The 23,449-nt window shown below is 41.6% G+C and overlaps 2 protein-coding genes across 13 annotated transcripts in view; one reads left to right on the top strand and one right to left on the bottom strand.

Annotated features, from left to right (window-relative positions):
* Positions 1 to 23,449, bottom strand: part of LOC108178623 (uncharacterized) — a 75,767-nt gene that overhangs the window by 42,050 nt on the left and 10,268 nt on the right. The gene's annotated exons all lie outside the window — the stretch shown is intronic.
* CCDC196 (coiled-coil domain containing 196) lies at positions 1,800 to 23,196 on the top strand. Its single transcript, XM_089322798.1, has 11 exons — positions 1,800 to 1,813; positions 4,536 to 4,602; positions 4,671 to 4,855; positions 6,416 to 6,512; positions 7,791 to 7,841; positions 9,897 to 9,974; positions 10,180 to 10,263; positions 11,135 to 11,194; positions 12,592 to 12,733; positions 21,970 to 22,028; positions 22,211 to 23,196. Exons 1-11 carry the CDS (start codon positions 1,800 to 1,802, stop codon positions 22,328 to 22,330), a joined length of 957 nt encoding a protein of 318 aa, XP_089178924.1. The 3' UTR covers positions 22,331 to 23,196.

A 23,449-nucleotide genomic window follows, 5' to 3' on the forward strand; every position in this document is an offset into this window, starting at 1 on the left:
CCATTGTGCTAAGTATCTGGACACAGTAAGAGAATGCATTACTTACAAAAAGACCTTAACAATAACGCAGAGAATTCAAGAATCGCAAATTTATCTCAATCTTCTCAACTGCCTGGATTCACTCCAAATGTAGGGATAGCTGAGCCTGGGACAGCTATAGCAAGGGTTAAGGAGAAGGTGCCAACAAAAAGGAAGAGATGTGAGTGATCTTTATGAGCCAAGAAGTTTTGCTTTTATGACTCTGCCAGCACATATCTCCTTGTTTTTGTTAATGGAATTCTTTTTTTAAAAAAATATTTATTTAAGAAGTAGAGTTACAGAGAGAGAGGGAGAGACGGGACAGAGTTCTTCTATCCACTGGTTCAGTCCCCAAATGGCCACATAGCCCAAGCTTTGCTGATCCAAAGCCAGGAGCCAGGAGCTTCTTCCATCTCCCGCCGCAGGCGCAGGGGCCCAAGCACTTCTGCTGCTGCTTTCCCAGGCCATAGACAGAGAGCTGAATTGGAAGAGGAGCAGCTGGGACAGGAGCCAGCCCATATGGAATGCAAGCGCCTCAGGCGGAGGCTTAGTCCACTACGCTGCCGCTGCCGTTGCACCAGCACGGTGCCAGCCCCTAAAGGAATCCTTATATCCCCTTAAGGTTTGAATTGGCTCTGGGTCAGAGAGAAACAGAAGGTCCTCATGTTTCCTCACTGAGGAATTCTGTAAATTTTTTTTGCCACAACCAAAGCTGAGGAAAGCAAAGATAGGAAAGCTTCTGGGTTTGTTTTGTTTTGCTTTTTCACTTTAATATGAAAATAATTGCCTCTACTCTTGGAGACCTGGTTTAATTAGACTAATCTGATTTTCCACTGGCAAAACTAACACTAAAATGGTATTGCTCTTGAGTTCTCTGATTATAGAATCATCACACTTTTCCTTAACAGACACTAAAATCAAATGCTATAATGTTGGATGAAGTAATTGTGAACAGCTCGTTATAAGGACTATTTTGAGCTACCACATGAATTTCAGTGACTATTATGCAGTGAAAGGAAGCAACACATACAAAGTTTACAGCATAAAAATATGAATTGCTACTATAATTTATCTAAATAGTGATGAGGTTCCAAAAGTTATTTCATAAGATGTATGTTCGCCAAAGATAATCTGCATTCTTCTACCTCCAAACTCCAACATCTCAGCCCTTGCCCCGGCTTCTCCTCCGTTAGCCAACCCCTTTTTCATTTTCTCCCCTGATAGACTCTCACCAGTATTCTCAGCTCCCTCACACCCTTGAACTTCTGCTTTTATCCATTATGCCAAATCCCAGCCCGGAGTCAACCAACCATCTCTTCTCTCTACTACTGCTTCTAGTTTGCCAATTACTGCTACAGAAAAACTGTCCAACTGGTGATTTGTGCCATGTAAAATCGGCAATTTCCAACCTCATCTTGACCCATATCACTACTTGGCAGTCGTTCATGCCTGCCTGGTTGGGGTCTTTTTCCACTGCCCAGGTGTGCTATTCTCAATCTCTAGTCATCACTCTTCAGAAGTCCCTACCATACCTCCTCAATCAATAGAGGCCTAACTTCTACTTCAAGAAAACAGTGCCTAATGTCCCTCTCTTCCACTTTTTCTACTCATCTATAGCTTCACTCTCTCATCCCTCTGTTCCAGAGGGTAATGTTGAGCATCATTTATTCCTTCTTAGGACTGGTTTTGTCTCTTTCACTTCTAAGCTCTTCACTGTAGTGTCTGTGTACAATATTATAAGTCAGATTTTCTCCTTGGAAGTCACATTCCAAGTTAAAGACATGGGCGTCGGAATGTGAGGAAATAAAAGTTGCTGATTGGTTACCGAACAGGCCACATCAGAATAGCAAGTGTTCTTTCTCTTTGAATCATTTACAACAAGGACAGAAAGGAAGGTGAGTTGGGATACTGCCTACCCATTAAGTGTTTTAAAATTCTATCATAGTTCTGCCAGCCAAATGTCACAACATGAAATTTAAAGAGGTTATGCTTTAGTGATCAATGCCATTTTTGTCCTCCACTATTTGCTGCCACCTGCCACAAACACAGTTTCAGATGCTATTAATAATAATTAGTGCACCCAGTTCCTTCTTTTAACTCTGAGGAGTTTGCTCAACCCCATTCAATCCAAACCTTTCATGGATATTCCTAGTGCAACCAATGTGAATTATGGTTGACATGATAAGACCGTTCTAATTTAATAGCATGTTGTATTAGTTATCTAGCACAACTTAGAAATGATACATGTAAATACTTTTTAGTAAAAGTATTTGTACAGACTATCTAAAAAGAAGTTTTTAAGAATATATATTTATATTCATGTACTTGAAAGAGCATCAGAGAGAAAGAGAGAGAGAGAGACCTTACATTTGGATTTACTCCCCAAATGCCTACAACATTCAGGAATGGGGCAGTCTAAATCCAGGAGCCAGGAATTCCATCTAAATCTCCATGTTGGTGGCAGGGACTCAAGTATTTGGGCCAGTATCTGCTGCCTCCCAGGATGCATTAGCAAGAAGTTGGATTAGAAGTAGAGCAGCCACGACTTGAACCAGTGATTCGGGTATGGGATGTAAGCATCCCAGGTAGTGACAACCCACTGTGCCACAAAGTCTGCCCATAAGAAGTTTTGGTGTGGGGGATACCTAGGAGGGAAAGATCCAGGTTTTGTAGGACTATAAGCATACACATTTGCACATTTGGAGAATACTCTTAAAAAAAAAGAAAGAAAAGAAAAATATAAATTTATAAATACAAAATGAGGTTCTGGCCTTTTGGGACAAAAACTCTGAAAATGAAGGGTTCTGAAGTTTAAGCTTCATTAGTGTCACATAAATCACCCTTTTTTTATTTTTAATCTGACTGCTGAATTGGGTCATTAAACAATGCTGAGACCAAAGCCAACCAAACAAAAATTCACTAAAATGTGAACACCTAACATGAGCCATGCACTTTACATAGTATTATATTTCACCATCACAACAAACCTATCGAATCAGTACTACCAGTCTCGTTTATAAAAAGTGGAAACTGAGGCTCAGAGATTTTAGTCACTTGCTCAATGGCAGTTCACTTCTCACAATGAAGCCAAAATCCAAACCAAGTTCTGACAATGTAAATTTTGTGTTATTTCTATATTACTTTGCTTTTAAGGTTTCCCAAAAGATAAAAGTGTTTAAGCTACTTTGGAGAACATCCCAACAAAATGCAGGAATGTTCAGTTAAAATTAAAATTGACAAGACTCACACTTGAGAGTTTTCCTAAGAATATCGCTCTACCACTCTAAAACTGTGTTTAAATGATGTTAGAGACAATTAAATTAAGTTCTTGGCCCCAACTCTGACACAGCCCGAACCCCAGCCCCAGCCTCAGTCACTGTGGCCATTTGGGGAGTGAACCAATGGATGGGAGCATCTCTCTTCTTCTTTGTTTCTCTCTCTCTTTCCCTCTCAAATAAGTAAAATACCAATTTACAAAAATTTTAATAAAAAAATAAGGGCATGAAAAACAAATGTATAACTCTTTGGATTATCTTCTACTCATTAAATGACATGATGATGATTTCAGGGCCCAGAAAAAAAATGTAGTTCTAATAAAAAGAGGAAAATAGAAGCAGAATCAATTTGAAGGTAAACCTAGAATTACAGACTTCCTGGCTATGGAGGGACATATTGACAGTATGGATCTTTCTCAAATTATATTCTCTTGCTACATGCCTAATATTTTTTACCTTGACATTATTCTCTAACATGTTTTAAGGGTTGGAAAATAATGACAATGCCTTGTATATTATGTTAGTCTATTCTATCTATAGACCTTTGATCTCTATTTATTTAAATGTCATTTAGAAGCGGTCTTTCCTCCTAAAATCTCCAGAAGGCAGGTGCTTTGTCTTTATCTTTTCCTCATTTACAGACTCCAAAGCTCTGCCCTACAGATAGTAGGCATGCCCCAGAGGGATGTATGTCACAGTGTTGATGAGTTTTTTTAAGGAAGCTTTTATTTGATGAATACAAATTTCATAGGTACATTTAGGAATATAGTGGTTCTTCCCCCAATACCTGCCTTCCCACTCCCACCACCATCCCACCTCCTACTCCCTCTCCCATCCCATTCTTCATTAAAATTTCATTTTTAATTAACTTTATATACAGAAGACTAATGAGTTATTTTTGACAAGCCACCATTTTCTAAGACTATAGAAATCCTATAACATAGATATGCTGCAATTCTATTCAATTCATTCACAGACTTCAGATTTAGAGTTTTAGGATTTGTGTAAAGCTAAGGCAAGAACTGATCAGAGCAGTTAGTATTTTTAGACAACAAGCTGTCAATGATGCTGGAGTTACTTAAAATACCTGCTGATGTTGTGGTCTTAGGGCCATTGTGACCTCAAGCTGTAACTAAAATCAGTCCAATGCAACAGGAGTTTCAAGAACAGCAGCTCAAAAATGAGGACTTAACTGGATGGCAAATTAAGGCACATATTTTAAAGAGGCCTCTTTATTCTTAGAGAAAACATTTCCATTCAAGATGACAAGCGGTGCAAGCTCTTCAGGATCTTGCTTGCCCTCAAAAAGGTGAGTCTTGCGTGGCCATTGCTAAATGGGAACTACCCAGGAGGGAGATGAGGCTCTTTCTCTTCTAGCCCAGGCTAAAGGCTGGTGTCCCTTCCCCCGGAAGCTCTAAAATAGATGACAACTACTTGAAGGAATTGAATGAGGACTTAAAGCTAAGGAAGCAGGAACTGCTGGAGATGCTAAAACCTTTAGAAGACAAGAACAACCTCTTGTTCCAGAAGTTGATGTCCAACTTGGAGGAAAAACAAAGAAGGTAAGGGCTCTGCACTCAGGATTCCTAGAGTTAGAAAGCCTCCAGGACTTAAACTCCATAAGCTTGGCAATGATCATTTACATTGTTGGGTTCTGCTTTGTTTTCTTAAAAAAGTCTGGACCCTTAGCTTCGGTAGGTAAAGAATTTGTAAACACAAAATCAGAGTGAAAGGAGTTTTCAGGTTTTTTGTTTTGAATATGACTCAGCCCTCATCTCAAAGGGCTACAATTATTACTCTTCCCCCTAGCGTGCCCACCTCAGAAACACGTAAGAACCTTTAGTCACCTCAGTGTCCCGTGGTTACACTGATTGTTTCCTTATTCATGTTTGTAGAATCACTTTAGGATAAATGACTCTACTTTTTCTCTGCTGAGACGTGAAATATGAAATTTTTTTCTGACCCTAGCAGCCCTCTGGGTTGTGGTCCAGCCATTCTAAACATACAAGGCAGTTGATGTCATAACTACTAGAGTTCTTATTGCTCTTAAACTCATCAATTCTCATTCCTTTCTAGTCTCAGAAGATTTCACCTCAGTTGCTCTACTTTTTGTGAACATTCTTGTCATAAGCATCTTAAGGGACTCAGAGTTTTGGAGAACAAAAACTAAGGCAAAAATGTGTGGTCAAGCACCAGCTGCTTACAATCCAGCAACACAGACTTCCCTCAGGGCAAGAAAACACAAAAGCCTAGACAACTGCTGAGACATGGGGAGGAAAAAGTACAAGGCACACAAATACAAAACAATACCTTTTAAATTTTATTTATGTATTAAAGAGAGAGAGAGAGACAGTCTCAGTTGCTAGTTCACTCCCCAAATGCCCATAGTATCCAGGGCTGAAGCAGGCCTAATCTAGGAGTGAGGAACTCCATCCAGGTCTCTCACATAAGTGGCAAGGACCCAACCACTTCCAATCAAAGATTGCACATAAGCAGGAAGCTGGATTTGGGAGCAGAGTCAGGCATGGAACCCATACATCATGACATAAGATACAGGCATCCCAACAAAGTATTGTAACAGATCAAACACCCATCCCATACATTTATACATTTAAGGGATATCCTATTTCACAAAGAGTTGGTATTGACTGCAATTTTGTTAGAAACTTCTTTATAACTTTAATTCTCTAGGGACTACCACAAGGATATAAGTGGTTTCTCCCCTAAAACTCAAATATCTTTATTTGGAGAACCAAGGGAGTTACAAGGAGATGGACAGACAAGGAAATGGAGTAACTCTGAGATTTATCCTGGACATCAGATTCTTCAACCTCCTCCTTTACAGGGAAGAACCAAAAGTCATACACCAAAACATTCTTCTGAAGGAGTAGAAAGGAGTATCATTACCTGTGGAGACCTAGGAGCACGAAATGCATTACTGAGCAGACAGCTAAGATGAATGTCAATTAGGAATGGAATCATCCTACTCACAGAGACACTGCCATGTCCAGAACTTCCATAACTCCCTAGATTGCAGCCTTCACCCACTGTCTTCCTGACTGTTGCATAATGCTAATATTACTGTTTTGGAGATATGTAATTTTATGATGTCTCTTTTCTAGTTTGCAGATCATGAGGCAGATCATGGCAGGGAAGGGGTATGATGAATCCTCAGTTATGGAGCTAATTAAAGAAGCAGAGGAGATGAAACAGAACCTGGTAAGATGTTAATGGTGGTCCAGGGAACAGCCTCCTGCACAGGACTCAATTCCATTGCTGCTGTTGTCAGATATGGGTGGAAGACAAAGTATTCATCTCTAGCAACTGATGCTCCAACACATTTATGTCCTTGGTCTACAAAGTCCAGTGTGAGCCAAAGAAGTAAGATGGAATGTTGGGAAGAACAGGACTAGCTAGTAAAAATTCATATTTTTTTGACTTTAAAAACTTTTTCGTCTAGGGGTTAAAGAATATAGGCATGTTATCCCTTATCATTTAAAAAAGAATAAAAAATATCAATCAAAGTGCAAATAAGGAAATAAAATTAGACATTAGTGGGCTTGTTACTGGTGAATGGCAGGGTTCTTGTCTTCACACAAGAAAGAATTCAGGCGTGAGACAGAACGGTGGAGAGTAAGTAGCAAAATTTATTAGGGAAGGACATCCGTAAGAACGGATGGGTACATCTCCAGACAGGACCCGAGAGAGAGTGCCCAGCTGTTTGGACTGGGGGGAGGAGCAAGGTTACATGGTTGAGTGGAGAGATTACACCTGGGCTGGCAGGCCGGCGACCCAGCATAGAGGCAGAGGGCTGAGAGCGCCGTCTGGTTTTTAAGGAGATGGGTCTTTGTCTTCACACATAACCTCCTGAAACAAAAGACTTTATGGATCTAAATAGAAAACTTCAGGGAGAAAACTCAGATAGGAGTTTATCAGACAGGGGAAGTCTGGCTGGCACCTTCCCTGTTAGAGGAAGAGCAGGGAGGGCATTTGAAGTGCAGATACTGGGCTGTACCTGGAAAGTTATCAGGCAGAAGGGGAGGGGACCCCTACCTGGCAGGTTATCAGGTAGAAGGAGCAGGGCAGGATGCAAATACTGGGCTGCCCCTGAAACATTACTGGGATGACTTTGAGATGCACATGCTGGACCCAAATGTCTCCTTAGGCCTTTGTCACACACACATAAGCTCATATCTGACTTCCTACCTAACAGGCCAACCTCCAGAGAAATTTTTCTAAGTTAGGAACTTATGTATTTTGATATCATCTCACATCACTGTAATTAAACTTATTTTTCATAACAGTAACTTGCTAAATTCTTTTTGTCATTATCTTCATTAAACTCACTGCTCATGTTCCTGGATTTTGCCTTCCTCTGTGGTTTGCTATATCCCTGCACCCCTTTCCCATCATTGTCTTAGTAATTTCTTCCAACTTCACTCTAGTGGCTGAACAAACACATGTTTCTGTTTGTTTGGTTCTTTCTCCCTCCAACAGGAAAGGAAAAACAAGATGCTTCGGAAGGAAATGGCGATGCTATGGAACAAGGTGTGCCTCTAAGGATCTCCTGAAAGTATTATCCTGCAGATCACCATGCAAAGAATCCCCCTTTCCTGAGGCCCCTTCCCCCCACCCCCCGTCCCTGTTTCTACCCATGCCTCATTCCAATCTACTCTTCACATAACATCCAAACTGCTCTTTTTAAAATAATCAAAACATGTCACTCTTCTTATGAAAACCCTTTTCAGCCACTCACTACTGTGGTACAATCTGGTTTGTACCCACCTCTCAAGTCTCCTCTCCTAGAAGCCCTCCCCTTGCTTTCTAGGAAACCACACACCTTGTGGTTTCTCAAACAGGCCAAGCCTTTTACTGTCTTAAGGCCTTTGCTGTTGCTTTACCCCCTGCCTGTCTGTAATGCTAGTTCCTTGTGGTTGGCTCATTCTCTTCCTTCAGGTCTCAGTTTAAATGTCACCTCCTCAGAGAGGCCCTCCTACTTTCCTTTATACAGCTCTGCTTCTGTCTCCCATAGCAGTTGTCATATATGAACTTACTATTTGTGAATTATTAATTTTTCACTCATGTCTTATCTCCCTGTTCCTTTCTGGAATACAAGTTCCTCTAATGTCTTGATTGCTTTTTCTGACTCCCTAGCACCTAACACAGTGCTTGGAACATAGCAGAAAATCAATAAGTCTAAGCTGAATTAATGAACAAATGATACCCAATTCTAATTTCCCTGATTTTACAATGATGACCAAATTGTTTAAGATAATGATATTAGAGCCTCCAGCTGGGAAAACAAGGGATGAGGGGGAGAATTCCTTTGTGGACTAAGCCCTTGAGACACCAGTGTTTTTTTTGCACATTATGAAGTTAGAGGAGTGAATTGTGTTTTCTGATAGAAACAGGTGTGTGATATGATCTCTGGCTGCTGTTTTCAGTTCACCTTTCCACCAAAGATCAGGATGCCTTCAAGCCCTGCATCTTGTACTGAGATTCACTTCTGGTTCTCAGTAGCAGCTACAAATCACTTCTATGAGTTGTCAGTGTTAGTTCTCAAGTTCTTGACTCCTTGTGGTAAGAAAGGTACCAGCACAATTCTCTATCAAAATTCACCTTCTCCAGAGCTCCCAAAAGACTTTTTATAAGGGATGTCCTAACACCTTAGCTTGTGACCAACTTTCCCTACCCATTCAGAAGGCTTAAAAACATTAACAGGAAATTCTCATTATCTTTCAATTTCACTTCCACAAACTTTTTGAGTAGCCTTGATTTTTTTTTTTTTTTTTTTTGACAAGGAGAAATAGGAGAGCAGCTTGCCTAGTGACTAAGAACCCAGGCTTCAGAGTAAAAAAGATCTGGTTCAAATTCCAACTCTGGGGGCAGGCAGGCATTTGGCATAGCAGTTAAGGTGCTGCTTGGGATGCCTGCACCACTGTGTCATGGTGCCTGGGTTTGAGTCCTGGCTCTGCTTCTGATTCTAGCTTCCTGCTAAGGCACATGCTAGGAAATAGCAGATAATGGCTCTCTGCCATTCACATGAGAGATCCAGATTGATTTTCAAGCTCCTGCCTTTCGCCTGGCCTAGCCCCAATTATTGTGAGCATCAGGAGAGTAAACCAGTGAATGGAAGCTCTTATCCATCTGTCTCTGTTTCTGTCTTTCCCTTGGTGTCGTAAAATTTTTAAAATTTAGGTTGTATACATTATAAAATTGCAGCTCTGCACTTTTTTAGCTGTCTCATTCTAAACAAAATACAATCTCTTAAAGTCTGTTTTCTCATCTATAAAACAGAAATCAAATAGTCCTCAAAGAGTTGTTAGGCTTAAATGAGAATGGAATGTAGTAGAATTGTGCAAGTAATGTAGAAAGTAGCTTAAAGTGTCATATAATAAAGGTTAAGTTAATGACTTATTATTAGAAGGTTCATTTAAGAGATGAAGTGGAAGGGTTCATCCCCCTTTGTTAGCAGACTTTTCCTGTAAGGCTCTGAGAAGTTGCTGATTGGCAGGAACCAAAAGCATTTGCCCATTTTGGTTTTCCACTTCCCTCACATTAATTCCCACTAATTTAAAGCTTCACCGAAATGTCTCTCCACAGACATTTGAGACAGAAGAACTCCGTGATCAACAAAAAGCACCACAGATAAAAACCAAGGAAGACTTTGAGGATGAAAAGGTAAGTGGACTGCATGTGCTTAGCATTTCAGGATTGTTGGTATAATGCAACAGGAACCATCCTATTGACAATCAGAGCTATTTTGGGAGGGCAAATAGGTATGGTCTGGGCAACTAGGGTAGAGTATGTCGCCTCTGTGGTCTGCCCAGCATTGCACTTTTCTCCTGGGACCTCCTATTCCTTTAGCTTTCTTCTTTTTTCCCAGGCTCCCAAATCCCCCTCGTCACCTAGGAGGACCAAGAATGAACTGGAGGTATCATTTGCAGAGAAAGTGAAGGAGATAAAGAAGGTAATACAACCATCTTAATGATAGTAGCTCTCACAGCTGTAAATAGATAAATTAGACATTTTTAATGCAGCAGTAATCTGCCTAAGCTATGATATGCTCTTGAATCATTGCAAATTTTTATAAGTAATCTGCTTCCTCTAGGAAATTATATTTGAGTTAGACTGACATTATAAGTTTCTGGAAAATTATGTTAGGGCAAAGTAAGAGAAGCTATACCAACAATTCCAATTCTGCAATAGCTATGTGATACCAGCACACTTGTTAATTCACTTTTGAAAATTTATTTGAAAGTATTTGCTTATATCTAATCTTCCCATAAGCAACTCATTCACAGAAAATAACCCTATTCATTTAACTTTTAGAGAGTGGACTGTACAGGTGATGTCAATTAAGAGGATTATAGAAGGCTTTTTTAAAGTGTTTTTTTTTTTTTTTTTTTTTTTTTTTTTTTTTTTTTTTAAAGCAGAGTGAGAAGGAGGGAGGGAGGGAGGAGAGAGAGAGAGAGAATCTTCCATCCTCTGGCTTACTTCCCAAATAGCTGCAATGGCTGGGGCTGGGCCAGGCTAAAGCCAGGAACCCAGAGTTCCAAGTACCTGGAACATACCCCACTGCCTTCCCAGGAGCATTAGCAGGGAGCTGAATTGGAAGTGGAACAGCCAGAACATGGACTGGTTCTCTGATATGGGATACTGATGTTATAGCAGTCACTTAACATGCTGTTCCACAATGCTGGCCCAAGGACTGTACAGCTGAAACTGATTTAATAGTGAATTTATGACATCATACTTTTGTAAAGGTTTTTCAGCATTTTAAGAAAACTGATTTCTGATCTTGATTTACTTTGTCACCCAGAGGCTCTTTCTTCCACCAGGAAAAGCAACAGAGGAAAATGGAATGGGTCAAGTATCAGGAACAAGCCAACATCCACCAGGTACTAAGGTCTTCCAAGGCTGGATATAGGATATGATTTCATTCATACAAAGAAAAGCTTTTAGCTTCATATTGTTAAAAACCAATCCTTTCGCCGGCGCCGCAGCTCACTAGGCTAATCCTCCGCTTTGCGGCGCTGGCACACCGGGTTCTAGTCCTGGTCGGGGAGCCGGATTCTGTCCCGGTTGCCCCTCTTCCAGGCCAGCTCTCTGCTGTGGCCAGGGAGTGCAGTGGAGGATGGCCCAAGTGCTTGGGCCCTGCACCCCCTGGGAGACCAGGAGAAGCACCTGGCTCCTGGCTTCGGATCAGCGCGGTGCGCCGGCCGCGCCGGCCATTGAAGGGTGAACTAACGGCAAAGGAAGACCTTTCTCTCTGTCTCTCTCTCTCACTGTCCACTCTGCCTGTCAAAAAAAAAAAAAAATCCTTTCATCCTATATCACCAATTATCCTGCTAAAAGAAATGTGTTATCAAGAAATGGCAAAACAAACCTGTCTCTGGCTCCACCTTGAGTGACTTAGAATATATAGTATTTCTTCCGAGTTGAAACGGGGGGGATGGAACCACATACACTTTTTCTCAGCCTTTAAATATTGTTTAATTATTTATTTGAAAGGCAGAAGGAACAGAGACAGTGAGAAATCTTCCATTTGCTGGTTCATTCCCCAAAAGTCTACAACAGCTGGAGCTGGGCCAGGCAGAAGCCAGGAGGCTTGAACTCCATCTAGGAGTTCACATGGGTGGCAACAACTCAAGTATTTGGGCCATCATCTGCTGCTTCCCAGGGTCTGCATTAGCAGGAAGCTCAAGTAGAAGTGGAGCCAGGACTAAAACCAGGCACTCTGATATGGGATGTGGATGCACCAATGGGAGTCTTAACCACTGCACTAAACACTCACCTCTGCCCAGCCTTTATAGATCAAACTCGATAGGATATTTTTCTTTGACTTTTGAGTGAAGAATATTCAAGTAACACTGAGTTTAGATATCAACACTATCTGAGTAAGTTTTAAAAATATCCTCTTTTGGCCGGTGCCGGGGCTCACTTGGCTAATCCTCCGCCTGCAGCGCCAGTACCCCGGGTTCTAGTCCCAGTTGGGGCGCTGGGTACTAGTCCTGGTTGCTCCTCTTCCAGTCCAGCTCTCTGTTGTGGCCAGGGAGGGCAGTGGAGGATAGCCCAAGTGCTTGGATCCCTGCACCCAAATGGGAGACCGGGAGAAAGCACCCGGCTCCCTGGCTTCAGATCAACGCAGCACCTGCCGTAGCGGCCATTAGGGGAGTGAACCAGCAGAAGGAAGACCTTTCTCTCTGTCTCTCTCTCACTGTCTATAACTCTCTCTCTGTCTGTCTCTCACACTAACTCTGCCTGGCAAAAAATAAAGATAAAAATCCTCTTTCAGAATGACTTTCATGGCAAAGTGATCGAGCTGAGAATTGAAGCCTTGAAGAACTATCAGAAGGCCAATGATCTGAAATTATCACTATACTTACAGCAAAATTTTGAGCCAAAGCAAGCATTTTTAAATATTCCAGGATTCCAAGGTAGGTATAGTGTCATCAATATGCAGTTTGCGGTTTTGTCTGGCTTGTCGTACATTGGATACCCGGATACCATATTACTTGCAAAGTGAGCAATACAATGCCTGGCAAATATGTTAGGTGTTTTTTTTTTTTTTTTTTTTTTTTTTTTTTACTATCTTCATTATTGTTAATACTCAAAAGTTGTCATATCCAAGGTAAGGGTCCTCTATGGAGAAAATTGTTTGCCTTGATAAAGTAATATTTCATATACTTAGTGTATGTAGCTGATAGAGAGTTGGCACCCAATAAGACATTAGTTCACTTCTCACTTTCTCCCCTTTCCTAGGAATTAGAGTTGTTTGATCTCATGAATCTTGTTGGAATTGATTCTACTACTTCAGAGACATTTCACAATGGCTTGTGAATTTCACCAATCCCTTGTTCCTCTGGGAGTTTCAGAGATATCACTCAAAGAATTTGTAGCATCACTAGAGGAAATCATGGTGTTTTTCCCCATAGAAGATAGAATAAAGGAATGGCTCTGAGAGGCAGGGAGAGAATTTTCAAGTATATATGTATCTGAACTTTGTATGAGGGTACTTCAAAAAGTTCATGGAAAAGGAGTTAAAAGGTTTATTTTGATGCAAGCAATTTTTGAAATCCATAATTTTTAATGTTTTTCATGAACTTTTGGAAGATACCTTGTATGCAGAAAGTTTTTACATCAAAATTATTTTTAATTCCACTTTCCTTTAACTTTTTGAAGTATCTCTATTTTTAAAGGTGGATATGCAGTGAGAATTCACGACGAAGGGATAACAATGTTATCAGTATCAGTATGTATATCTCTAATTTCCTCCTCTTATTCCGTGAAGAGATTGAACAGCTTATAAGTCACACATAGGGGTGGGCATGATGGCACATCTCTGCTTGGGATGCCCACATGCCATATCCAAGTGCCTGGGGTAGGGTCCTGCCTTCACTTCCAATCCAACTTGATGCTCATGTGCACCCTGGGGACCCAGCAGATGATGACTCGGTGCTGGGGTCCCCACCACTCAGGTGGAAGACCTTGATGGACTTCCTGTCTTGGATTCAGTCTGGCCAAGCCCTGGCTATTGAGGGCTTCTGGGAGAGTGAACCAATGGATAAAAAAATCTCTCTCATTCTCTATCCTGTCTCTTGACCTTTTAATAAAAACAAAATAATTTTTTCTTAAAAAAAAGTTACATGGGGGATGGGTTTTGACCTATCAGTTGAAATGCTGCTTGGGATGCCCGGAGTGCCTAGAATCAGTTTCCTAGATTGGAGTCCTGGCTCTGCTCCCAGTTCTAGCTTCCTGCTGATGCCCTGGGCTGGGTGGTGGTTTGTGGGTGAAGCCTCAGATCATGGGGTCCCTGCCACCCACATGGGACCTGGTTTCAGCTTGGTTCACTCCAGCTGTTGCAGACGTTCAGGGAATGAATCAGAGAATGGGAGACCTCTATCTGTATCTCTTTCAAGTAAATTAAAAAAATGAAATATACAAGTCATGCACAACACGTAAGATGAAATAAATAGATGAGCAAATCAAAGGAGAGGGAACATAAGTCCAAGTCAAGTAAATCATGAAACAGCATAATGGAAGTAATTTATAGTTGCTAGAGGTAGGCTACAAGTTTGGTCTGAATTTCCCAGTAAAAAAAAAATGGGACAACAGACACACTTGTGGTCCCTGTCTCTTGCCATGTATGGCCCTGTGCCATATTAGGACTCTGCCAGGGGGAGAGGTCCCTAAATCTTGCACCTTCAGAACCATTATGTGGAAGAGAACCCAACTGATTCAGGAGACATACACACAAGTTACATTAGGAATAGGCACCAGAGTGCCCCAGAAAAAAATCATAGGCAAGGGAGCAGAAATATCCTATCCTATGCTTCACTACCAGTATGAATGAGGAATGAAAAAATACAGAGGCCTCCCTCCAGTGGCTTGTGGTTATTTTTAACATACTGACTTTTGATCATTCTCAAAAGTTTTTTTTAATAGCTGAACTATTATGCCATATTAAGTCCTAACCCTGGCTTATAGCTCATGGCAGGTCCTACCTGGCCCAGTACTAGAGCTAGCTGACACCAGTCTGGGCCAGCCCAATTTTGGATGCTTTGGGTAGGTAGAATGGAACTTGTTTGTAGACAATGTCTAGAGGTGGGTCATATAGAAAGTCTACCTCTACCCCCGCTGTTTCAGTGTCTGGAACATAACAGGTACTCAATAAACATTTGCTGAATGGGGAAAAAAAAAACAGATTTTCAGTGTCCACCAGGTACAGGAAACCAATTGCTTTGGAGAAATGTAGCACTTTTTTTGTATTGAGACCTCTTCCAGGTCTTTATAATGGAGACAGAACACTATATGTGTGATAATAGCAGCTAATGTCCTCAACAACATTTCTAATATGAATTTAGAATCTAAATTTCCTAGGCTGCTTATGTGTTCCTTGGTGAAAACTGATAACATATTATTAATTTGAAATTTTAAAAAGTAATGAACCAACTCAAGATGATTTTCAAGGTACATGGCATTGTGCTGACCTGACTTGGCCAATGGTAAAATTTAGAAAACTTAGAAGACTTGATGGACTACTTATCCTTCAGTCAGTGTTTTATACATATATTTCTTTCACCTTATATTTGGGTAAGACTTGGACAGCAGAGAATTGTAAAGAAAGAACTTGGAATGCAACCAGAAATAGTTTATAGACATTAAGATACAAATTAGAAATATACAGGAGAGGAAGGCTATGAATTCTTTCAAAATTAGCTGAAGGTTATCTCAAGGGTTCCAAAGGGTAAAGAGCCAAAATCCTTTTAGCTCCAGGTTCAGATCAAACCTAGATTGGTAAATCATGAAGGCTTCCAGTCAACTTGAGTCCCTCGGGAGACCCTCCCCCACCCTGTTTACAGACTATTAAGTCAACTTTGAACTAGGACAGCTCTGAAACCAAGACTCTTCTCTCTTACACTCCTGGGGAATGGACAGGGCCATATTCTCCTCAGCTGCTACAAATTAACGTACCCATAGGCATGAGTAGTCAGTTGATCTATGTTCTATTGATCCCACATGCATGAAACATTGATAATAGGCAGTTTTCACTTTCTAACACACATATACAAAATCTTTGGGTTTATTTGAGCCTAAGTAGTTCTAAAAAAGTCCAAGATTTTGGTTGTATTAACCTATTTATACTCTTTAGTGTTTGCTGAAAAGTTCTCTTCATAGAGAGATTTAAAATTGTTAAGAGATTTTTACCAACATTGGTGTGGTACCCAGCTTCGTGTATCACTTACACTATTATTTATTTCCTATTCAGACTGACTTCTTAAATGTATTGCATGAAAATAAAATTCGTATGTTTTGTTTTAATTTAGAGACACAGAGAGGGAGCTCTTATCTGATGATTCACACCCCAAATGCCCACACTGGCCCCATGCCAGGAGCTGGTAACTCAATCCAGGATTCCTATGTGTGTGGCAGGAATCCAGTCATGTGAGCTATCACTTGCCACCTCTCTAGGTGCTCATCAGCAGGAAGCTGGAAGCAGGAGTGGAGCCTGGACCTGAACCCAGGCACTCTGATATGGGATATGAGCATCCTAACCACTAGGCCAAATGCCTGCTCCTCTAATACTATTTTAAATGGGGAAACAAACAAACAAACAAAAAACCTGTTCATAATAGAAGATAAACTTATAAGCATACAAAAAGAAACCAACAAAAGTTTAACGGCCTAGAAAGATGCTGAAGCTTGAAACTTGTTATATCTTTATTAGGAAGTGAGTTTAGCAAAGACATAGACTATTTTTAAAGAAAACCAGTGCTAAATTGAAATGCCCTCCTTGAGGCCATCAAATTTAAATGAATTAGGGAATAATTTTCTCACTGTGATTTATAGTATTTAATGCTGTGTTCCAACACATCCTAAATTTATTCATTACTAAAATTATCTTACCATCAAATTTTGGGAAGTTGTAATGTAATGGAAAAAGCAGAGTTGAGAGTTAGGTGCATGAATTGGAGGCGCTACTTTGGGACATTCCAGTTATTTGACCAAAACAAGTCATTTCGTTTCAGTTTTTTTTTTCTTTATATAAAACAACCATTAAAGGAGTGGGTGTTTAGTCTCACAGTTGATGCCAGAATCCCACATTGGAACCAATGGGATTAATTCCCAGCTCTGGCTCCTGACTCGAGCTTGTTGTCAGTGCAGACCCTGGGAGGTAGCTGTGATAGCTCAGTTAGATCCCTGCTACCCATGCGGAAGAACTGGATTGAGTCTGCAGCTCCTAGACTTGGCCTTGACCCAGCCCTAGCAATTGCAGGTATTTGGAGTGAAGCAGTAGATTGGAGAGCTCTCTCTCTCTCTCTCTTTCCCTCCCTGTCTCTCTACTCTCAAAAGAAAGATCAAAAACCAACCTTAACATATAGTAGAATATATTGAAAACTTAGCACGTGGCATAACCCTCACAGTGACTCTATGGAATAAATGTTACACAACCAGAAACAAGCTCATAGAAGCCAGGCTTCTGAGTCTGTAGTCAAAGCTCATTTCCTAGACTATGCTGTAAAATGGGAGTGCATTTTCCATCTCTAAATGCTGTGCTTTGAATCCAAACTTGTACTCTACTGTTAATTTGTTCAGTAACAAAGAAAGGTTCCAAAACAGGTTGAGAGATTTGTATTTCTGCATTTATCCCAGTAGGTGGCACCAACCCCATCAGGCTTCAAGTCTACAAGTGAGTGGTAATCAGGAACGTGAAATGCTGCAGGAGAGATTGGCCTTCTCCTGCCATCAGGACAAAATGTACCATATTTATATATCAAATGAAAGAAAAAAAAATCTATTGATGTTTTGTTCCACACTCTGTGGCACTAAAGTGTATTACTAGCAGCCTTGATTAGATTCTATTAAACTTGGTGTTCTGCTCTACAAGCTTTATCTATTATTCAACTCCCCGATCTACATTCCCTCCATTCCAGAAAGTCACTGCCCACCTCCTCCACAATGTTTGTTCAATACTGTTTTTTTTTTTTTTCTACCACAGATAAATCAGGCCATTGGGACATGGAATTCAAGAGGGGGTTGGGCAATTGCATAAGGTGGTGATTATCTGAAGTTTGAGTACTTAATAGTGTTTTTTTCATCTATTTTCAAAAGAATTGAATCTCACAAATCTGTCTTAGAGAAAAGGTGGAATGTAATTTTGGGCATATCTCCCAGCAAATCAGGGTACAAGTCCTTCTGGTCTAGGCACTTCCAAGTACAAGGAGAGTTTACCCAACTGCTTTTGGCCAAGAATCCCTCCTTCCACTGTCCTGTGTGCTGGTTGGCTGAGTTGCAGTGGTGTGATCTATTCATTCGGCAAAATACACTCCTGTGTTAATCTTACTGACTTTGTTATACTTCAAGCAATCCCTGCTTGCAAATTCCCATGAGGCCCAGGGTATAGCATTACCATTGTTTAGTAGACTGCCTCACCTAGTCTAGAAGAGGAAAACATTTTTCTGTTGTTTACACGCTGACGCAATCTTTCCTTTTGGTTTTTCAGGTTGCATTTGAAGGGCTTGTTTCCCCACCAGAGTAAAACTGTAATTTGAATCAGGGTAAATGGCACATATCCTTGGCTTCTGTAGAGTCAAGAGAACAATTTGTGACCTTTGGCAGTCACCTATCTTAGAGAGCACAGGCACCAAGCAGTCTCTAAATTCAGCTGAATTTTCCATGATACCTGCTGATGTTTAAAGGGATTTATCTTCGATAATAATATAACTGGTGATGTTTGATTTTGACAGTATTGCTTTCCTCCTCTTCCCACCCACCCCTCCCCTTCCCCTACACCACTGCCAAGCCCCACCTCTAAGCATTTGCTTGAACTCATTTTTTGAGAAGAACTTGAAGGTTGGATATGAATATTATGCTACATTTATAAATGGAGGTGAAAGCCCACTGAGGTGGGAAATGAATAGTCTTGAGATCTTATTTACTGTATAACTCTCTCTGTTCTGAAACCACGGCATTCCTCTCAGTTTTAACCTTTACTTCACTTCAGTATTACTCTGATGGCTGAAATACACTTCAGCAGGTGCTAGTGAAAGGAAAATAGTAGTGCTAGGCTGAAATGCTGACAGGCAGGGGCGGAAAACCACAGCCACAGTTAGCTTAAATCTGGGTCCTTGATCAATGCTGCCCTGAAGCACAGGCTTCTGCAAGTTTGAGGCAATCTGAGCTTTTTGAATGTCCAAGTTCGGTTTATAGTATTAGTATGTTACGAGCTAATTTTATTTTATTTATTTTATTTTATTTTATTTTTTTACAGGCAGAGTGGACAGTGAGAGAGAGAGAGAGAAAGGTCTTCCTTTGCCGTTGATTCACCCTCCAATGGCCACCACGGCTGGCGCACCGCGCTGATCCGATGGCAGGAGCCAGGTGCTTCTCCTGGTCTCCCATGGGGTGCAGGGCCCAAGCACTTGGGCCATCCTCCACTGCACTCCCGGGCCACAGCAGAGAGCTGGCCTGGAAGAGGGGCAACCGGGACAGAATCTGGCACCCTGACCAGGACTAGAACCCAGGGTGCCAGTGCCGCTAGGCGGAGGATTAGCCTAGTGAGCCGTGGCACTGGCCACGAGCTAATTTCTAATCTGAATCATTCTTTCATTTCGTATAAAACCTCACATAAGTCCAGGAGAAAATAAAATGCTTTTTTTCCCCATAAGTACAAATTTGAGGATAGAAAAAAAAAGTGGACCTTTGTCAATATTAGGTCAAATATTTTTTTGAGACTGAGGGAGGCAGAGACAAAAAGAGAGAGCTCCCATACATTGGTTCACTCCCCAAATGCCCTGAACACCCAAGAATGCATTCTAAGTCTTTGGGTGGCAGAAATCCAATTATTAGAGTCATCAATGCCACCTCCCAGGGTCTGCATTAACAGGAAAGTGGAATCAGGAGCTGGAGAAAAGGTGGAATGTAATTTTGAAGATACTCCAATGTGGGACATTGGCATCTTAGCCAACTAGACTAAACACCCACCCCTAGCATTATTTTAATGAATGACAATAGATTCTGTAACTTGTTTGCATCACACACTCAGTAGAAAAGCAGATATCTAGGATACAGTATTCACATGTACTGAAAGCTGAATTTCAGATAAACAAAGAACTTTTAGTACAAGTGTGTCCCAGATACTGCATGGGACATAATTACTTTAAAATTATTTGATATTTAATAAAATTCAACTGAGGGAAGTTCCCCTATATTTTAATTTGGCATAGGTCCCACTTCGTACCCTACAACTCTCCATCTTTCCCCTTTTTATTGCCCCTTCTCCCAGTCAGCTTGTGCGTATCATTCTCCCTCATTCTCCTCCCCTATCCTCACCTTTATGTTTTGTTTGTTGTGTTATCCACAGCTGGTCATTCTTGTGGATACATATCTGAGTTATTTGAGGGTATGTATATATATGTATACATATACATACATGATTTATCATTTCATTTTTTCAAGTAAAATTTGTATTGGGGTAGGGGTGGAGTTGTTTAGACTAATGGTTAAGAAACTTACATCTTGGGGCTGGTGCTGTGACATGGCGGGCTAAGCCACTGCCTGAAATGCTGCCATGCCATACCGGCGTGGGTTTGATTCCCAGCTGCTCCACTTCTGATCCAACTCCCTGCTAATGTGCCTGTGAAAGTGGTGGAGGAAGGCCCTAGCCATTGCGGCCATTTGGGGAGTGAATCAGTGGATGGAAGCTCTCTGTCTCTGCATCTCTCTCTCTCTCTGTAACTCTGCCTTTCAAGTAAAAACAAATAACTCTTAAAAACAAAACAAAACAAAACAAAAAACACCTACATCCCAAGTCTGAGAGCCTAGGTTTATATTCAGCCTCGTTTTGGCTCCAGCTTCCTGCTAATGTATACCCTGGGAAACAGCAGTGATGACTCAAGTAATTAGGTTCCTGCTACCCCCATGGGAGACCAGACTGAATTCCCAGCTCCTAGCTTTGGCACTGGCCTTTGCAGACATTTGGGGAGTGAACCAGCAAATAGGAGCTCTGTCTCTCTCTCTCTGCCTCTCAAATATTTTTTTTAATTCTTAAAAAATTTGTACTAAGGTCGGTGCCGCGGCTCACTAGGCTAATCCTCTGCCTTCGGTGCCAGCACGCTGGGTTCTAGTGTCGCTCCCCCTCTTCGTGGAGGAACAACACAGGACCCTGCACTGTTCTTTTGTCTGCTCGGCCCTTCCCGGGTTTGCTGCTGGTTCTTCCCGGGTTGGCTGCCGATCCTTCTACCTCTGTGGAAGGGCGGTTCCCCCTGCCACTTTCCCCACTTCCACGGGGGAGTGGCACACCACAGGCCGGCTCTCTCGGGGGCTGCTCAGATGTTATCCGGGTGTTCCCTTTAGATGTTCCTGGTGCATGTTGTCTCTCTCCTCCTTTATAGTCCTCTTCCACCAATCCCAACTCTGCTACCCACATGCCGAGTACGCTGCTCTCCTCCAATCAGGAGCAGGATCAGCTCCTGCAGGTTATTGGTCGAACTGGAGGCAGCTGTGTAAAAGTTGTTTACTCCTCTCACAGCGCCATATTGTGGGAGAGCAGATGCATAGAATAAGTCTTAATTCCAGTAACTTAGTCTAGTCCGAGTTGCTCCCCACATCTAGTCCCAGTTGGGGCACAGGTTCTGTCCCAGTTGCTCCTCTTCCAGTCCAGCTCTCTGCTGTGGCCAGGGAGTGCAGTGGAGGATGGCCCAAGTGCTTGGGCCCTGCACCCGATGGGAGACCAGGAGGAAGCACCTGGTTCCTGGCTTCGGATTGGCGCAGCCAGCGGCCATTTGGGGCGTGAACCAACAGAAGGAAGACCTTTCTCTCACTGTCTAACTCTGCCTGTCAAAAAAAAAAAAAAAAAAAATTGTACTAAAATACACTCTGTAGCCTCAGTTTTTTTTCCTTATATGTAATCCTCAAATGATTTTTTGCTCTTGTGGGATATAAGCTCTCAGTAGAAAAAAAGTATACCACTCCAACTTTGAAAATACTGTTTAAAAAAATTGTTTAAGTTATTTTCTGAAACAAAAATTAGAAAGTTTACATGAATGCTGATACCACTGAGTCCTACAGTGGTACAATCATATAATACTATGATGAATGTTATAGCAATGCAACTCAGAATTTTTTTTTCCCCCTCAAAGGAAGCCCTAATTTTCCTAATGTTTTCCATCAGGTACTAAGGGGACCACAACTATAGACAGAGCAGCTACTGGCGGACATGACCCCAATGTGGTAAGAACTATTCTCTTTTAAAAAATCACATTAAAGCCTTAAATAGTGGATAGAGATTTTTGGAATACATTTGTTAGCCTAAGGTCTAATTTAATATTTTATAGAGGTATTGCCAAGTTCAGTGCTAGGACACTCGATGTTTTACCTCCCCCTACCCCGCCCCATTTTGTTCCCCGCCTCAGAGATTCCTGGGATCAAAGACCTACAAGGAACAACAAGGATCTAAAGGAAGTCATTTTGATGATGGCGGAGGGAGGCTCTTTTTTCTGAGGTCACTGCCAGAAGAAGCTCTGAAGGATTAGAAGGCTTTCACTCCATTTGCTTTGGACAGATTTAAAGACTAGGCACAGCCATTTGTGTTAATTAAAATCTCTCAAACCTTTGTTTTAGTGCTGTTTTCCCGCTCTCCCCCCACCAATCTGGGTGGAAATGTTAGATGCTTGGCCTTAAGCATGTCAGGAATTTAGTCATTTTAGGGATTGTAAACAGCCTCTGATTATTTTGATCGCTTTTGGATTTTAAATGACTAGATACACTCCACACTGGAAGTTGTTAACATGTCCATAAAACGGAGCTCCTTGCTACCTCTGAAATATTTAATTCTAGGCAGATCCACCAAATGAGCAAGACTAAGTACAAAATAAAGAAAAGTAACTGCCACATCACAAACCATATCCACCTGTCCTATCGACTTTGCCTCCTTGTTATCTTTTCCTTGAATTCTCTCCCACCCTGCCAGTACTACTCTTTTAGTTTAGGCCTCCTTCCTATGTGGATTACCATAGTGTCTTAATTGGTTTCTCTGCTTTCAGTCCCTCTAATCCTGGGGTGGGGAACATCTGGCTCACGGGCCACATAAGGCCTGTGTCTAGCTTGCCAAGGCTATTGCAGGCGAGACTTGATATTTAATAAATCTACTGCAGGCTAATTTTTAAGTTGGTAGTTTTGTACGGCCCACAGATGATATTAGAGATACCCAAATGTGTCTTAACAGAAGAAAGGTTCCCCATTCCTGCTCTAATCCATCCTCCATGGTACTGCTGAAGCTATCTTTTCTTTTTTTTTAAAGATTTACTTATTTATTTGAAAGTCAGAGTTACATAGAGAAGGAGAGGCAGAGTGAGAAAGATAAAGAGAGAGAGGTCTTGCATCTGCTGGTTCACTCCCCAATTGGGCACAACGGTTGGAGCTGCGCCAATCCGAAGCCAGGAGCTTCACCCAGGTCTCCCACACAGGTGCAGGGGCCCGAGGACTTGGGCCATCCTCCACTGCTTTCCCAGGCCATAGCAGAGAGCTGGATCGGAAGTGGAGCAGCCGGGACTTGAACCAGCGTCCACATGGGATGCCGGCACCGCAGGCAGCGGCTTTATCCGCTAAGCCACAGCGCCAGCCCCTGAAGCTATCTTTTCTAAAAGATAATG

This window comes from Oryctolagus cuniculus, chromosome 20 (assembly GCF_051225735.1).
Source record: "Oryctolagus cuniculus isolate XC-2025 breed Fujian yellow rabbit chromosome 20, ASM5122573v1, whole genome shotgun sequence".
Taxonomy (NCBI): domain Eukaryota; kingdom Metazoa; phylum Chordata; class Mammalia; order Lagomorpha; family Leporidae; genus Oryctolagus; species Oryctolagus cuniculus.

Bases quoted from the DNA above. Each gene is read 5' to 3' on its own strand.
- CCDC196 (XM_089322798.1), top strand. The intron at 4,603-4,670 runs GTGAGTCTTGCG...TTTCTCTTCTAG, and splicing joins TCTTGCTTGCCCTCAAAAAG to CCCAGGCTAAAGGCTGGTGT. The intron at 10,264-11,134 runs GTAATACAACCA...TTCTTCCACCAG, and splicing joins AAGTGAAGGAGATAAAGAAG to GAAAAGCAACAGAGGAAAAT.